The sequence below is a fragment of the Macaca mulatta genome, chromosome 2, assembly GCF_049350105.2.
Source record: "Macaca mulatta isolate MMU2019108-1 chromosome 2, T2T-MMU8v2.0, whole genome shotgun sequence".
Lineage (NCBI taxonomy): Eukaryota > Metazoa > Chordata > Mammalia > Primates > Cercopithecidae > Macaca > Macaca mulatta.
In genome coordinates this window covers 121848282-121861672 of record NC_133407.1, presented here as the reverse complement: position 1 = coordinate 121861672, position 13391 = coordinate 121848282, and the positions used below count along the sequence as shown (strand labels likewise).

At 48.0% G+C, this 13391-nt stretch overlaps 1 protein-coding gene and 1 long non-coding RNA gene across 4 annotated transcripts in view; both read right to left on the bottom strand.

Annotated features, from left to right (window-relative positions):
* Positions 1-6230: 6230 nt before the first annotated feature.
* On the bottom strand, positions 6231-10406 carry LOC144339258 (uncharacterized). The gene is made up of 2 exons (XR_013414085.1): positions 10372-10406; positions 6231-6370 (listed from the first exon to the last, which is right to left on the bottom strand). It is a non-coding gene; the product is annotated as an uncharacterized LOC144339258 (long non-coding RNA).
* An 832-nt stretch (positions 10407-11238) lies between these two features.
* The window catches only part of ABHD6 (abhydrolase domain containing 6, acylglycerol lipase), a 55216-nt gene continuing 53063 nt past the window's right edge, over positions 11239-13391 (bottom strand). For 2 of the 3 annotated variants that reach the window (XM_015130565.3, XM_077990380.1), the window contains exon 10: positions 11239-12376. In XM_015130565.3, the coding sequence (XP_014986051.1) occupies positions 12200-12376 (177 nt within the window). In that variant the 3' untranslated portion in view covers positions 11239-12199. 3 annotated transcript variants of the gene reach the window in all.

Here is a 13391-nt window from a genome sequence, read left to right as displayed (position 1 = left end):
GTCCACTCCGGAAAAGCCGTATGTGCAGTTTGCTAAGGGTGCGGTTTATAAGGCGTATTTATTCCGCCTTGGACGGTGCTTCATAGTTATCCATTTCTTAATGCATTCATTCATTCAACAATTTTTTTTTTGTTTTTTTGTGTTTTTTTGAGACAGTTTCACTCTGTCGCCCAGGCTGGAGTGCATTGGCGCAATCTGGCTCACTGCAACCTCCACCTCTAGGACTCAAGCGATTCTTCCACCTCAGCCTCCTGAGTAGCTGGGACTACAGGTATGCTCCACCATGCCTGGCTAATTTTTGTATTTTTAGTAGAGACGGGGTTTCACCATGTTGGCCAGGCTGGTCTCAAACTCCTGGCCTCAAGTGATCTGCCCACTTTGGCCTCCCAAAGTGCTGGATTACAGACGTGAGGAACTGCGCCCGAGTCATTCTACAGAATTTTTTTTATTATATTATAACTTATTTATTTATTGAGATGGAGTCTTGCTCTGTCGCCAGGCTGGAGTGCAGTGGCGCGATCTCGGCTCACTGCAACCTCCGCCTCCCTTCAAGTGATTCTTCTGCCTCAGCCTCCCAAGTAGCTGGGACTACAGGCATACACCACCATGCCCAGCTAATTTTTGTATTTTTAGTAGAGACGAGGTTTCACCATGTTAGCCAGGATGGTCTTGATCTCTTGGACTTCGTGATCCGCCCACCTCGGCCTCCCAAAGTGTTGGGATTACAGGCGTGAGCCACCAAGCCTGGCCTAATTTTTGTATTTTTAGTAGAGACGGGGTTTCGCCATGTTGGCCAAGCAGGTCTCAAACTCCTGACCTCAGGCAATCCACCCACCTTGCCTTGCAAAAGTGCTGGGATTACAGACGTGAGCCACCATGCCCAGCCTACAAATTTATATCTAGCATCTCCTCTCCTCAATATCTCCTATGTCAAGCACTCCCCAAAGATAGTATCCACTCTCAGTGTCCCTTGTGACTCCCAGCACATGGTATGTGTTCTACCTAGGCCGTCCTGAAAAGACCCACAAAGTAAAGACTTTGTGCTAGGCACTATGCAAAATATTTTACATATGTTGTCTCATGGAACCCTCACACAATCCTGAGATGGCTATTACTATGATCATTACATTTCAGAGGTAGAAACTGAGGCGCAGGCCTGGCAGTGGCTCATGCCTGTAATTCCGGCACTTTGGGAGGCCAAGGTGGGCAGATCACTTGAGGCCAGGAGTTCAAGACCAGCCTGGCCAACATGGTGAGACCCCCATCTCTACTAAAAATACAAAAATTAGCCGGGCACGGTGGTGCACACCTGTAATCCCAGTTACTCAGAAGGCTGAAGCAGGAAAATGGCTTGAACCTGGGAGGCAGAGGTTGCGGTAAGCCGAGATCACACCACTGCACTCCAGCCTGGCAACAGAAAAAGAAACTGAGGCACAGAGAGGCTAAGTTATTTGCTCAAGATCACAGCAGTGGCATGGGCTGTCTGATTCTAGCCAGTGCTCTACACACTGCACTGTATTACCACCAATTGAGGGGCTGCAGTGGGAAGGAAAGCTTTAGTGTAAGCCCCAAAAGGATGGAGCCTTGTCTGTGTTGCTCACCACTGCATCCCAGTTCCTGGTACCCAATGGTGACCTAACATCTATTTACTGAAGGCATTTGTTCATAAATGGATAGGCTGGTTTTGCTTGGGTTGGGGGGCAAAGGGTTGCCTTGCACAGGACAGTTGAGTCAGCGGGGATCTCCTTCCTCAATTCTTTTCTCAAAATCCCACTGTGTTGTTTCCAGCAGCTTCAGTCCTTGACCTTGGCCATGCTCTCCAGTTCTGTGGTTCCTACTTTCTTCTTCCTTCAGAGGAGACAGGGCTTGTTCCAGATGTGGGAAGAGGTGGAGAAAGCAAACACAGACCCCACAGAACCTGGCATTTTCTTTCTCAAAGCAGCTTGATTTCAGAAGCCGCCAGAACTTGCTTCAAATTCATCCTCTGCCACTTACCTACCTCCCTCATCTGTCACATGGAGAGATTATTAGCAGCTACCTCACAGAGTTGAGGGAAAAAGAGTTGATGGTATAAAGTGTCTGGCACCCCAGGAAACCCTCAGTAATATGAGAGGGTTCCTGTAAGCCAGCTGCCTGGCAAACGTATCCTGCCAGGCAGCCCAGGAAAACCAGAGCAGTTCCTGCATTTTGAACTTCAAGGAACAATAGATAATTATCACCCTGCTGCAACAAATGCTGAAAATGCAGTGTCTTCCCAGTTGCCTGAATTCTCTCATGCTGTCTTATTAATTCAGAGTGGAGGATAAAAGAGACACCTTTGAATGATAAAGACAAAAACCTTTTGTTTTTTTGTGTGGTGACTCAGGCCTGTAATCCAGCACTTTAGGAAGCCGAGGCAAGCGGAACACCTGAGGTCAGGAGTTCAAGACCAGCCTGGCCAACGTGGCGAAACCCTGTCTCTATTAAAAATACAAAAATTAGCTGGGTGTGGTGGTATGTACCCTACTCAGGAGGCTGAGGCAGAAGAATTGCTTGAGCCCAGGAGGCAGAGGCTGCAGTGAGCTGAGATCATGCCACTGCAATCCAGCTGAGATGACAGAGTGAGACTCTGTCTCAAAACAAAACAAAAAAACAAAACCAAAAAAAACCTTTGTTTTTCAACTAAATTTTATATAAAAAAAATATTTTTGGACAGTGTGTCACTGTCACCCAGACTGTAGTACAATAATGTGATAATGGGTCACTGCAGCCTCAACCTCCCAGGCTCAGCCAATCCTCCCACCCCAGCCTCCCAAGTAACTGGGACTACAAGTACATGCCACCATGCCCAGCTAATTTTTAATGTTTCTATAGAAACAGGGTGTCACCATGTCCTCAGGCTGGTCTTGATCTCCTAGACTCAAGCGATCCTTCTGTGTTGGCCTCCCCAAAATGCTGGGATTACAGGTGTGAGCCGCCTCGCCGTGACTAAATTTTATTTTTTGAATAGGTACTGTAGGCTTACAGCATACATTTCAAATGACATAAAGGGATAAATATTAAAAAGTGACTTCCACCTCTTCCCCTGTCAGCCTCTCCCCTCTCCAGGAGCAACCACTAGTATGAGTTTCTTTTTTTTTTTTTTTTTTTTTTTTTTTTGAGACGGAGTCTCGCTCTGTCGCCCAGACTGGAGTGCAGTGGCGCGATCTCGGCTCACTGCAAGCTCCGCCTCCCGGGTTCACGCCATTCTCCTGCCTCAGCCTCCCGAGTAGCTGGGACTACAGGTGCCCGCCACCACGCCCGGCTAATTTCTTTTTGTATTTTTAGTAGAGACGGGGTTTCACCGTGTTAGCCAGGATGGTCTCGATCTCCTGACCTCGTGATCCGCCCGCCTCGGCCTCCCAAAGTGCTGGGATTACAGGCTTGAGTCACCGCGCCCGGCCTAGTATGAGTTTCTTAAGTGTCCCCTGAAAAATATGATAGGCTTTTCCCTCTTGACAACATATCTAAAATTGCTCCAGATCAAAACACACAAGGCTGCCTCAGTCTTTTTTTCTTTTTTTTTGGAGATAGGGTCTCACTCTGTGAAACTGACCTTCTCAGTCTTAAAATTTGAGAAAGTTACATTTGTCTTATCTGAGTTCCTTTCTCAGTAAACCAACCATGAGTCATCCCAGATAGTATCAAGGAGCTGAAACTCACCAGATCACTGCATTTGGATGAGTCCAGACCCTTCATCCTTCACGATTGCCTGTCTCCCACGACCTGCTTTCTGTTGACTAACTCCCCTTCCTTATCCTTCCCTGATTCCTGTTTTCCTGCATGTAGTTATATTTCCGCTGTATAAACTCCTAATTTTAGTCAGTCAGGGAGATGGATTTGAGACTGATCTCCCATGTCCACAGCAGCAGCACCCAAGGAAAGCCTTCTTCCCTGGCAATATTCATTGTTTCAGTGATTAGCTTTCTCTTTGGTGAGCGGCAGGACCTAGACGCAACTGCTGGTGTTTTGGTAACAGATTCTGCTGAGTCTAGCCTCAGCTGGATCCCATGGGGAGTCCTGGAGCATAAATGATACTAAGGAAGCTTCCAGGCTTTGAGGCAAGGGGGCCAAGCCTTCACATTCCTCCTGTCATTGGCTGCCACCTATAGGGTTGCCAGATTTAGTAAATAAAAATAGAGGATAGGCCAGGCACAGTGGCTCATGTCTGTAATTACAGTGCTTTTGGAGGCTGAGGCAGGAGGATTGCTTGAGCCCAGGAGTTCTTACCCGTTTGTGTGTGTGCAAATGCACAGAAATCCCAGTGGACTGACTGATAGGGGAAGGGTGGGGCTGTGCAGAGGGTGTAGGAGACTCATTTTTTAAGCAATCTTTTTGTTTGATTTTTGTTTTTTTTTGAGACAGAATTTCGTTCTTGTTGCCCAGGCTGGAGTGCAATGGTGCGATCTCGGCTCACTGCAACCTCCGCCTCCCAGGTTCAAGCGATTCTCCTGCTTCAGCCTCCCAAGTAACTGGGATTACAGGCATGCACCACTGCACCCGGCTAATTTGTTTGTTTTGTTTTGTTCTGAGTCAGATTTTCGCTCTTCTTGCCCAGACTGGAGTGCAATGGCCCGATCTCTGCTCACTTCTACCTCCACCTCCTGGGTTCAAGTAATTCTCCCGCCTCAGCCTCCAGAGTAGCTGGGATTACATGCATGTGCCACCATGCGTAGCTGATTTTGTATTTTTAGTAGAGACAGGGTTTCTCCATGTTGGTCAGGCTGGTCTTGAACTCCCAACCTCAGATGATCTGTCTGCCTCGGCCTCCCAAAATTTTGGGATTACAGGCGTGAGCCACTGCGCCTGGCCTAATTTTGCATTTTCGGTAGAGACAGGGTTTCACCACGTTGGCCAGGCTGGTCTCGAACTCCTGACCTCAGGTGATCCACCTGCCTCAGCCTCCAAAGTGCTGGGATTAGGTGTGAGCCACTGCACCCGACTGTTTGATTTCTTTTAAAGTGACAGCAGCATTTTGGTAACACTAATTATTAAATAAAAAATCAGGACCTGCTACTTACATAGTTAGGCACAAGAGGGAGCTGTGGGCCACATCTCTCTGTTTTTTCTTTCTTTTTTTTTTTTTCCTCTGCAAAAACAAGCAAAAATACAGAATGCCCAGTTAAATTTGAGTTTCAGATAAATAATGAGTGGGACATCTTTATACTAAAAATGTATTTGTTGTTTATCTGAAATTAACATTTAACTGGGCAAACCGTATTTTATCTGGCAACACTTGGACGTGAGAGGAGAGGTATAGCCTTGCAGGCATCTCCAGTCATCTGAGGGTAGCTCAACACGGCAGCCAACCCAGCAGGTTGGGGTGGATGCGGGAGTCAGTAAAGGAGACCTGGGAAGGACATAAGTACACCCCTTTTGGGCAGGAACACTGGGGGCAGTGCACCAGACAATGGTAAAAGAAGACTAGAAGCCCTTTCCTAGACCATCAAAACCACCCCCATCACCCAGGGAACAGCGAGACAGCCTGGCCCTGCCCCAGCACCCACCCCTCTGCCAGCAGCTACTGGAGGACATCTTTTCTCCTTCAGTCATTCCCCTGCTTGTCTGCAGGTTATAGCTGGAGCCATGCTTTTTGACTTGGTCTCACCCAGCATTTCTGAACTATATTTAAATGATGGAGGAAACTTTCCTTGGAAGTGATCTTAGAAACCTCTCTCCTAAAAAATGGCTCCAGGGCCCCAGGAAGGGAGATTTTGGGAGAGGGGATAACCACTCATGTAATGAAGCAGCCTGTTTCTGGAGGGGCCTTAAATCCTTTCTTCAAATTCAGAGCTCCTCTCCTGGGGGTTCAAAGAGGTCCTTACAAAGAGATTTGCACCCGGCTTTCTCTGGAGCACTCTGCATCCCTGTTATAGGAACCTGGGGCTCTGTGGGTTTGGACCTAGAAGAGCTCCAGGGAAAATAGCAAGAGGAGGAGTGGGTAACAGTAATGTCTAGCATCACCCCATTTGTGTTATTTAAAAAAAAAATCCACAAAACCAACCAGTTTTACACTGCTTACCTGTATGTATGTGTGCAAATGCACAGGAACCCCAATGGACTGACTGATGGGGGAAGGGTGGGGCTATGTAGAGGGTGTAGGAGACTCTCCTTTTTTAAGCAATCTTTTTGTTTGATTTCTTTTAAAGCAACAGAGCATCATTTTGGTAACACTAATAATTATTAAATAAAAATCAGGACCTGTTACTTACATAGTTAGGCACAAGAGGGAGCTGTGGACCTATCTGTATGCTGCTTCTTCCACGTTGGAAGAAAAAAATGCTTCCTCAGCCCACCCCTAAGGCAGGAGAGCCGGACCTGGAAAGCAGGCTCCCATCCCTTATCTGCAATCCTAAAAAAAAAAAAAGAGAATCTGGAAACCAAATATCTTCACCCAGTGCCAATGCTTAATCTGAACTAAGGTGAGGCTTACAGGTTTTGTCCCACTTACTGTGGCTAGACATACATTGCATTGCAGAAATACGAATGCATTTATTTGATCATGTGTGGTGGCCCCAGACCCTGCAGAGGGCATCACATGATACATGGAATACACACTGTGATACCTTTCCAGGTTGGAACGCTTCTGAATTCGAATCACGTCTGGCCTGAGAGCTTTGGGGAGGGGCTGTCTTGGCAGCCACCTTTCCAGTTGTCCTTCAGGAAGTCACCTGCCCCCAACCCAGCCAGCTTTGGCCTTTGGTCATTGGAATTGTTACCCTCTTACTGCCCCTACAAACCCTTCCTTCTTCCACCCCCTGCTGCAGCTCCTGGTGTGGCCTCAGATGCCTGTTCATTGCCTTGAGGATTTAAAGACCAGAGATCCAGAAACCAATGAAGGGAAGGTTCCTCCAAGAGCCAAGAGAGAGGGACTGTCCTGTTGCTGAAAGGAGACCTGAGCAGTCACTTGTCCTCTCCCTCTGCCAGACTAGGCTGATGATGGTCACAAGACTCTCCTCTCAGTGCCAGCATAGGCAACCCCAAGTCCACACGCTGGTTGGTACCAGCCCCAGGGAGCAAATACTGGGCCCCAGAGCCCTGGGGCAGCTGGGGACACCAGAAGAGCCAGCCCCAGGACTGTCACTTGGCAGGTAATTTGAGGATATCTTCACTGCCCTATCTGTGACCAGCCCCGTCCCTCCAAAAAAACCCTCTACTTTTTTGTCTCCTTTCAGGAAATGGAGAAATTGTAAGAACAGCACCCAATTTGGGGTTGGGGAGGGAGAAAAGGCTGATGAGAAGGTCCAGTCTGTGGTTAAAGGGTGATGCTGGGCCAGGTGCGGTGGCTCATGCTTGTAATCCCAGCACTTTGGGAGGCCGAGGTGGGCGGATCACGAGGTCAGGAGATGGAGACCATCCTGGCTAACACGGTGAAACCCCATCTCTACTAAAAATACAAAAAATTAGCCGGGTGAGGTGGCAGGTGCTTGTAGTCCCAGCTACTCGGGAGGCTGAGGCAGGAGAATGGCGTGAACCCGGGAGGCGGAGCTTGCAGTGAGCCGAGATCACACCACTGCACTCCAGCCTGGGCGACAGAGCGAGACTCCGCTTCAAAAAAAAAAAAAAAAAAGGGTGACGCTGGAAGAGCTGAAAGGTGATAGCTCCTCCAAAGCAGAAGGCTGGGGCCTGCACGTGTTAAAATCTACAGCCACCATTTTAGAACAATGTTAGTTACCTAAGCAACCCACGATCCTAAGAACAATATCCAGGGCTTGGAAAGTAAATAAGGCGGCCTAAATGCAGCATTTATCTATAAATATTAGACCCCAAATTTGTTTGAAGGCAGGTATAGCCCCTGGCCAGTAAGCAATCCCTCTAACAAATGCCTGGGCAGACCCCCGCAGAGCCTCAGGGCTGGCTTCTGAAGTGGCAGCTAGGAGCAGCCACATATTTTTTTTCTTTTTCTTGTCTTTTTTTCTTTTCTTTTCTTGAGACAGAGTCTTGCTGTGCTGCCCAGGTTGGAGTGCAGTGGCGCAATCTTGACTCACTGCAACCTCCGCCTCCCGGGTTCAAGCAATTCTTGTGCCTCAGCCTCCCCAGTAGCTAGGACTACAGATGTGCACCACCATGCCTGGCAAATTTTTTGTATTTTTAGTAAAGAAGGGGTTTTGCCATGTTGGCCAGGCTGGTCTTAAACTCCTAACCTCAGGTGATCTAGCTGCCTCAGCTTCCCAAAATTCTGGGATTACAGGCGTGAGCCACTGTGTCCGGCCAGGCCACATCTCTTGACTGCTTTCCATGCCAGACCCCAGAGAGGCAACGAGACTGAGCCGAGACTTCTCCCAAAGCCGAATATTGTTGGGAACAAACAACACTCATTTCCACAGTATTGGGGGCGGGGAGAGGGTATCAGCAAGGTGAATGAGCCCTTCCGAAGTAGATGACACTCTAGTCCTGGTTATTAAAGAGGCTGGAGTGGAGAGGGCAAGCTGTCCCTGGGTATGTCCTTAGCAGAATGATGTCGGAATCCAGGTGAGTTCTGTTTCCTGTCCAGCAGGAGGCTGGGCAGTTGGAAGTCCTTAACTATGATAAATGAACAACTGGGTCACCTTCTTCAATGGGGGCTCAAGCCAGGAGGTGTGGCCCCAGCAATCTACAGCTAAGGCTGCCACACACTGGCCTGGTCCAGGTGAGCCAATGGAGCCCCAGGCAGACTGGTAAGTTATGAGGGAGAGCTCCTGCCTGAACAGGTAAAAGCATTGTTTTTACACATTACCTTGAGTTATACACTGAGAGGCTTCCCTTTCCTCGTAAGCTATGTGACCTTGGGCAAGATTCTTCACTGCTCCATGCCTCGGTACCTCTGCTGTAAAACTGGCATGCTGTCATACGTACAGGGCTGCGTGAAAACACTTAGAATAGCCCCTGGCATATACTTACAAAGTTTAGTCCTCCAGCCTGGCCTGACATAGGTTCTGAGAATTTCCTCTGGGCAAAGCAACAAGGTTCCCCAGGATGGGGAATATTCACTGGGGCTCAAATGGAAGATACAGGCTTACACAGGCAGTCTCATCAGTTTGATGCATTTGTTACATCAATCACTCCTACTGTTACCTCTGTCCAGGACAAGGAGCCCAGACTGACTCCAAACTGAGTTCTCACCGTTGCTTGTCCCTCTTCAACACCTGACCAGAAGGGTCTGCCCACAGCAGCCCTGAAGGCCCCAACTCCAGGCAGTGGGATCGAGAGCCCAGCTGCAGCTGTGATTCCTGGGGCTTTCCATTGTTATTTCACAAGTTCCTGGCAGTCTTTCAGGGGGTGCTGTGATGAATAAGTACTTTCTTCTTCCCGACTGTCATCAAAGGCACACACCATAGAGCACAGCGGGGTGTGGCATGGGGGACTCAGAGCTGGCAGTAACCAGCAGGCTTGCTATAGTCACAGAGGCAGGAATTCAGACACAAGAGTCTTTCTTCTGAGCGTGGCCAGAATTGCAGAACCAAGCAAGAACCTGAAAACCCACCTTATCGTTAAAAATGACTCCTTCATACCCTCTGCTCACAATTTGTAGTAAGTGCTTTCTGGTGACAGCAGAGGGGATGGAAGCTGTGTCCAGCTGCAGAAACTGCCTACTGTCCTTCTGGGCTGGGATGGATGGCACACACCCTGCCTGAATGACCCCATGGTGGGCACAGTTCAGGGACTGCTTTTGATGTCATCTTTAGCTGGTATTCAACCCAGAGCATAAGAATTCCTGTATCCACTATGGTTTCTGACCTGAGGTGCTTATCCCAGGTCTGGGGCTTCATCAGTGACCCTGAGGAAACCATCTCTCATCACCTAGGCCCACCAACACTGAACCCCTCTCCCACTATACTCAGAATTCTTGGTGAATATAGGAAATTGGAACAAATAAAATGTCTAATATCTACTTTCTTTTCTACTTCATTGATTTTTGGTTTTGTCTGTATTACTTCCCTTTATTTTTCTCTGGCTTTGATACTATTTCTTTTCTCATTTCTTGAGATAGAAGCTTAATTTATTGATTTTTCTTTCCTTTTTTCTTTCTTTTCTTTTTTTTTCTTTTCTTTTCTTTTCTTTTATAAGAGACGAGGTCTTGCCATGCTGCCCAGGCTGGTCTCAAACTCCTGGGCTCAAGCAATCCTCCTGCCTTGGCCTTCCAAGGTGTTGGAACTACAGGTGTGAGCTACTCCACCTAGCGTCTTCCCTTCTAATGTATGTTTTGAAGCCTATAAATTTCCCTCGGAGCAGTGCTTTAGCTGCATCCCAGCTTGATGTCATATTCTCATATCTTCTTCTTGTTTTTAAGCTCTAAGTTCCATTCTTCTCTGGTAAACTAAAATATTCAAACACAGTCCTGAATTCCAATTTAAACTATAAAGTTTATCTCACCTTATTACCAGAATGACTTGGATGTAGATTTTCTGTAAAAAAAAAAAATTGGAAAGAGTGAAGCTCCTGGGGAGTTTAGGGCTCCTAAATCCTATAGAAGAGAGTCAAAAAGAATAGTTTGATGACTCTTGCCTTTTGTTTTTGATATACAATTTCCAGTGAATGATTTTTTTTTTTTTTTTTTTGACATAGACTTTTGCGCTTGTTGCCCAGGCTGGAGTGCAATGGCACAATCTCGGCTCATGGCAACCTCTGCCTCCCGGGTTCAAGAGATTCTCCTGCCTCAGCCTCCAGAGTAGCTGGGAATACAGGCACCCGCCGTCGCACCTAATTTTTTGTATTTTTTTTTTTTAGTAGAGATGGGGTTTCACTATGTTGACCAGGCTGGTCTCGAACTCCTGACCTCAGGTGATCCACCCGCCTCAGCCTCCCAAAGTGCTGGGATTATAGGCGTGAGCCACTGCACCCAACCTTAAAAAACACATTTTAGGCCAGGCGCGGTGGCTCAAGCCTGTAATCCCAGCACTTTGGGAGGCCGAGATGGGTGGATCACGAGGTCAGGAGATCAAGACCATCCTGGCTAACACGGTGAAACCTCATCTCTACTAAAAAAAATACAAAAAACTAGCTAGGCGAGGTGACGGGCGCCTGTGGTCCCAGCTACTCGGGAGGCTGAGGCAGGAGAATGGCGTGAACCCAGGAGGCGGAGCTTGCAGTGAGCCCAGATCGCGCCACTGCACTCCAGCCTGGGCAACAGAGCGAGACTCCATCTCAAAAAAAAAAAAACACACACACATTTTAAAGTTAACAGAAAATGTGCCAACATTGTACCTAATTAGGAGTTCAGAAACAGAAACCACCTGCATGTTACTGATCTAGACTTATTAAATTTATTTCATGTCACTGTGGTCACTTTTACAGCTGTTTAGACTTATTTTTAATCACATTACTCTTCACAGAATTCACAGAATTCATTAACAAACTAGTATGTTACATCCAAGGGTTCTTAGTAGCACACCGAAATAGAAAAAGAGGCCCACGTGTTGTTGCTTCTGTGTGGAACCTGAGTCTGATTACTTAGACAGATGTCTAGAACATTATTGCTTTATTAGGCCTATTTTTTAAAATAATAAATTATCCCTAGGAAACCCACCCTGCCAGGTGCTCATTCTGTGACTGCTGTCGGTTCACTCAGAACATACCTAACTCATGGGTACTGAATGAACCACCCACCCATGTATCCTGCTGCTCCAGCGGCTGGAGCAATGCCCCTCCATGCATGTAAACATTTTCTACAGCTTGCCACTTTCCTCCCTGGTCTTGCAGCCAATGGGCTGCAGTCATACATGGGTCTCTATGTAAAATTTAAATTAGACCTAAACAACAGGGTTCGGCAAATGAGGACTAATGCTCCTATAAAAGCCACTGCCCATGCAAGGGAATACACCTGAAGCAACAAAAATATCTTGAGTCTCCAACTATAAGGAATGTCTCAAAGAAAATGTCCTTGACTTAATTACGGTCCAAGGTGGCTGCTTTGCATAAGCTTGTCAGTGACATGAACTTGAAGACTTCGTGGTACATTTCATGGCTAGGGTTTCTTATTTTGTTCCATATGAGTTTCTATTTTGTGAAAAATATCTTGGAGGTTTTCGCGTGGTCCCCAAAGCTCTGGGGAACCGTGGATACCAGGGATAAGGAACTGGCTTCCTCAGGGTCACTGGCGCTCCGACCGCATTTGGGGCAGGATCCCTGAGAGTGGTGGCCGCGTCAGACTTGGGGGATGGGAGCGGGTGCTGTGTGCAGAATGCAGGCTGCAGTCAGGGCCTCAGTCCAGCTTCTTGTTGTTGTCTGTGTTATGCACAGAAGCTAAAAAGTCGATTATGAGCTTGGCTGTCTTCCTGGGTCTCTCCATCACTACCGAGTGCCCACAGTTTTCCAGAAGCTCCACCTGGCAGTTGGCAATTGACTTGGCCAACATGTCTGCCCCAGACACATCCAGCACCTGCCAGGCAAGAAAGGGAGCTGGATGATACACAAAGATTCAGACACCCACATGTGCACTCCGTGGACAGAACTTCCACGAAGGTCTGACAGGGGTCAGTGGGGCAGGAGGATGTGAATTTTAGGACCAAGTCCCTTTGGTGTTGGGGCTTGTGGCTTTCTGAATGGAAGTAACCATGATGCCTCCTGTTTTATTCTGCAACTCTGTGTCAGGGGTTGGGCTGCTGTCAGCAATACTGAGGTAGAAAACACATGTTCCTTGCCCTTGAGGAGGTTATGGTACGATGGGGAAGCCAGAGAGCACAGGGGATGAGCAGGGTTGAGGGAAGACCTCATTCCTGAGTCCTGGCAGAGCAGAGAGGGGACAAGGGAGGAGCATTCATGGATGTGGAAACAGCACAGGGTGGGAGATCATGGTGAGTGCAAGGGTCACCAAGGAGCATGGCGGCTGAGACACCAAGCACATGGGCAGTGGAGGTGGCATGGTGGGGAGAAGGGGCAGAAAGGAGGGCACTGCTCCTACAGCCACACAGACCATGGGGAGCCACGGGCTGTGTTAAGGTGAGTGACTTGGTCAGGCTGGCCTTGTGGCTGGTTAGGGCAGCCCAAGCTATGGGAAGGATGCAAGAGGGGAAGGCTAATTATCACAAGCTGGGAGCATCTCTTTTTTTTTTTTTTTGAAATGGAGTTTCATTCTTTTGCCCAGGCTGGAGTGAAGTGGCGCGATCTCAGCTCACTGCAACCTCCACCTCCCAGGTTCAAGCGATTCTTCTGCCTTAGCCTCCCCAGTAGCTGGGATTATAGGCACCTGCCATCATGCCTGGCTAATTTTTATATTTTTAGTAGCGATGGGGTTTCGCCACGTTGGCCAGGCTGGTCTCGAACTCCTGACCTCAGGTGATCCACCTACCTCAGCCTCCCAAAGTGCTAGGATTACAGGCGTGAGCCACAGCACCCAGCTGGAGTTATCTCTTTGAAGGTCCTCTGGGGATCCCCAGAGCTGTGTGTTTCCTGGC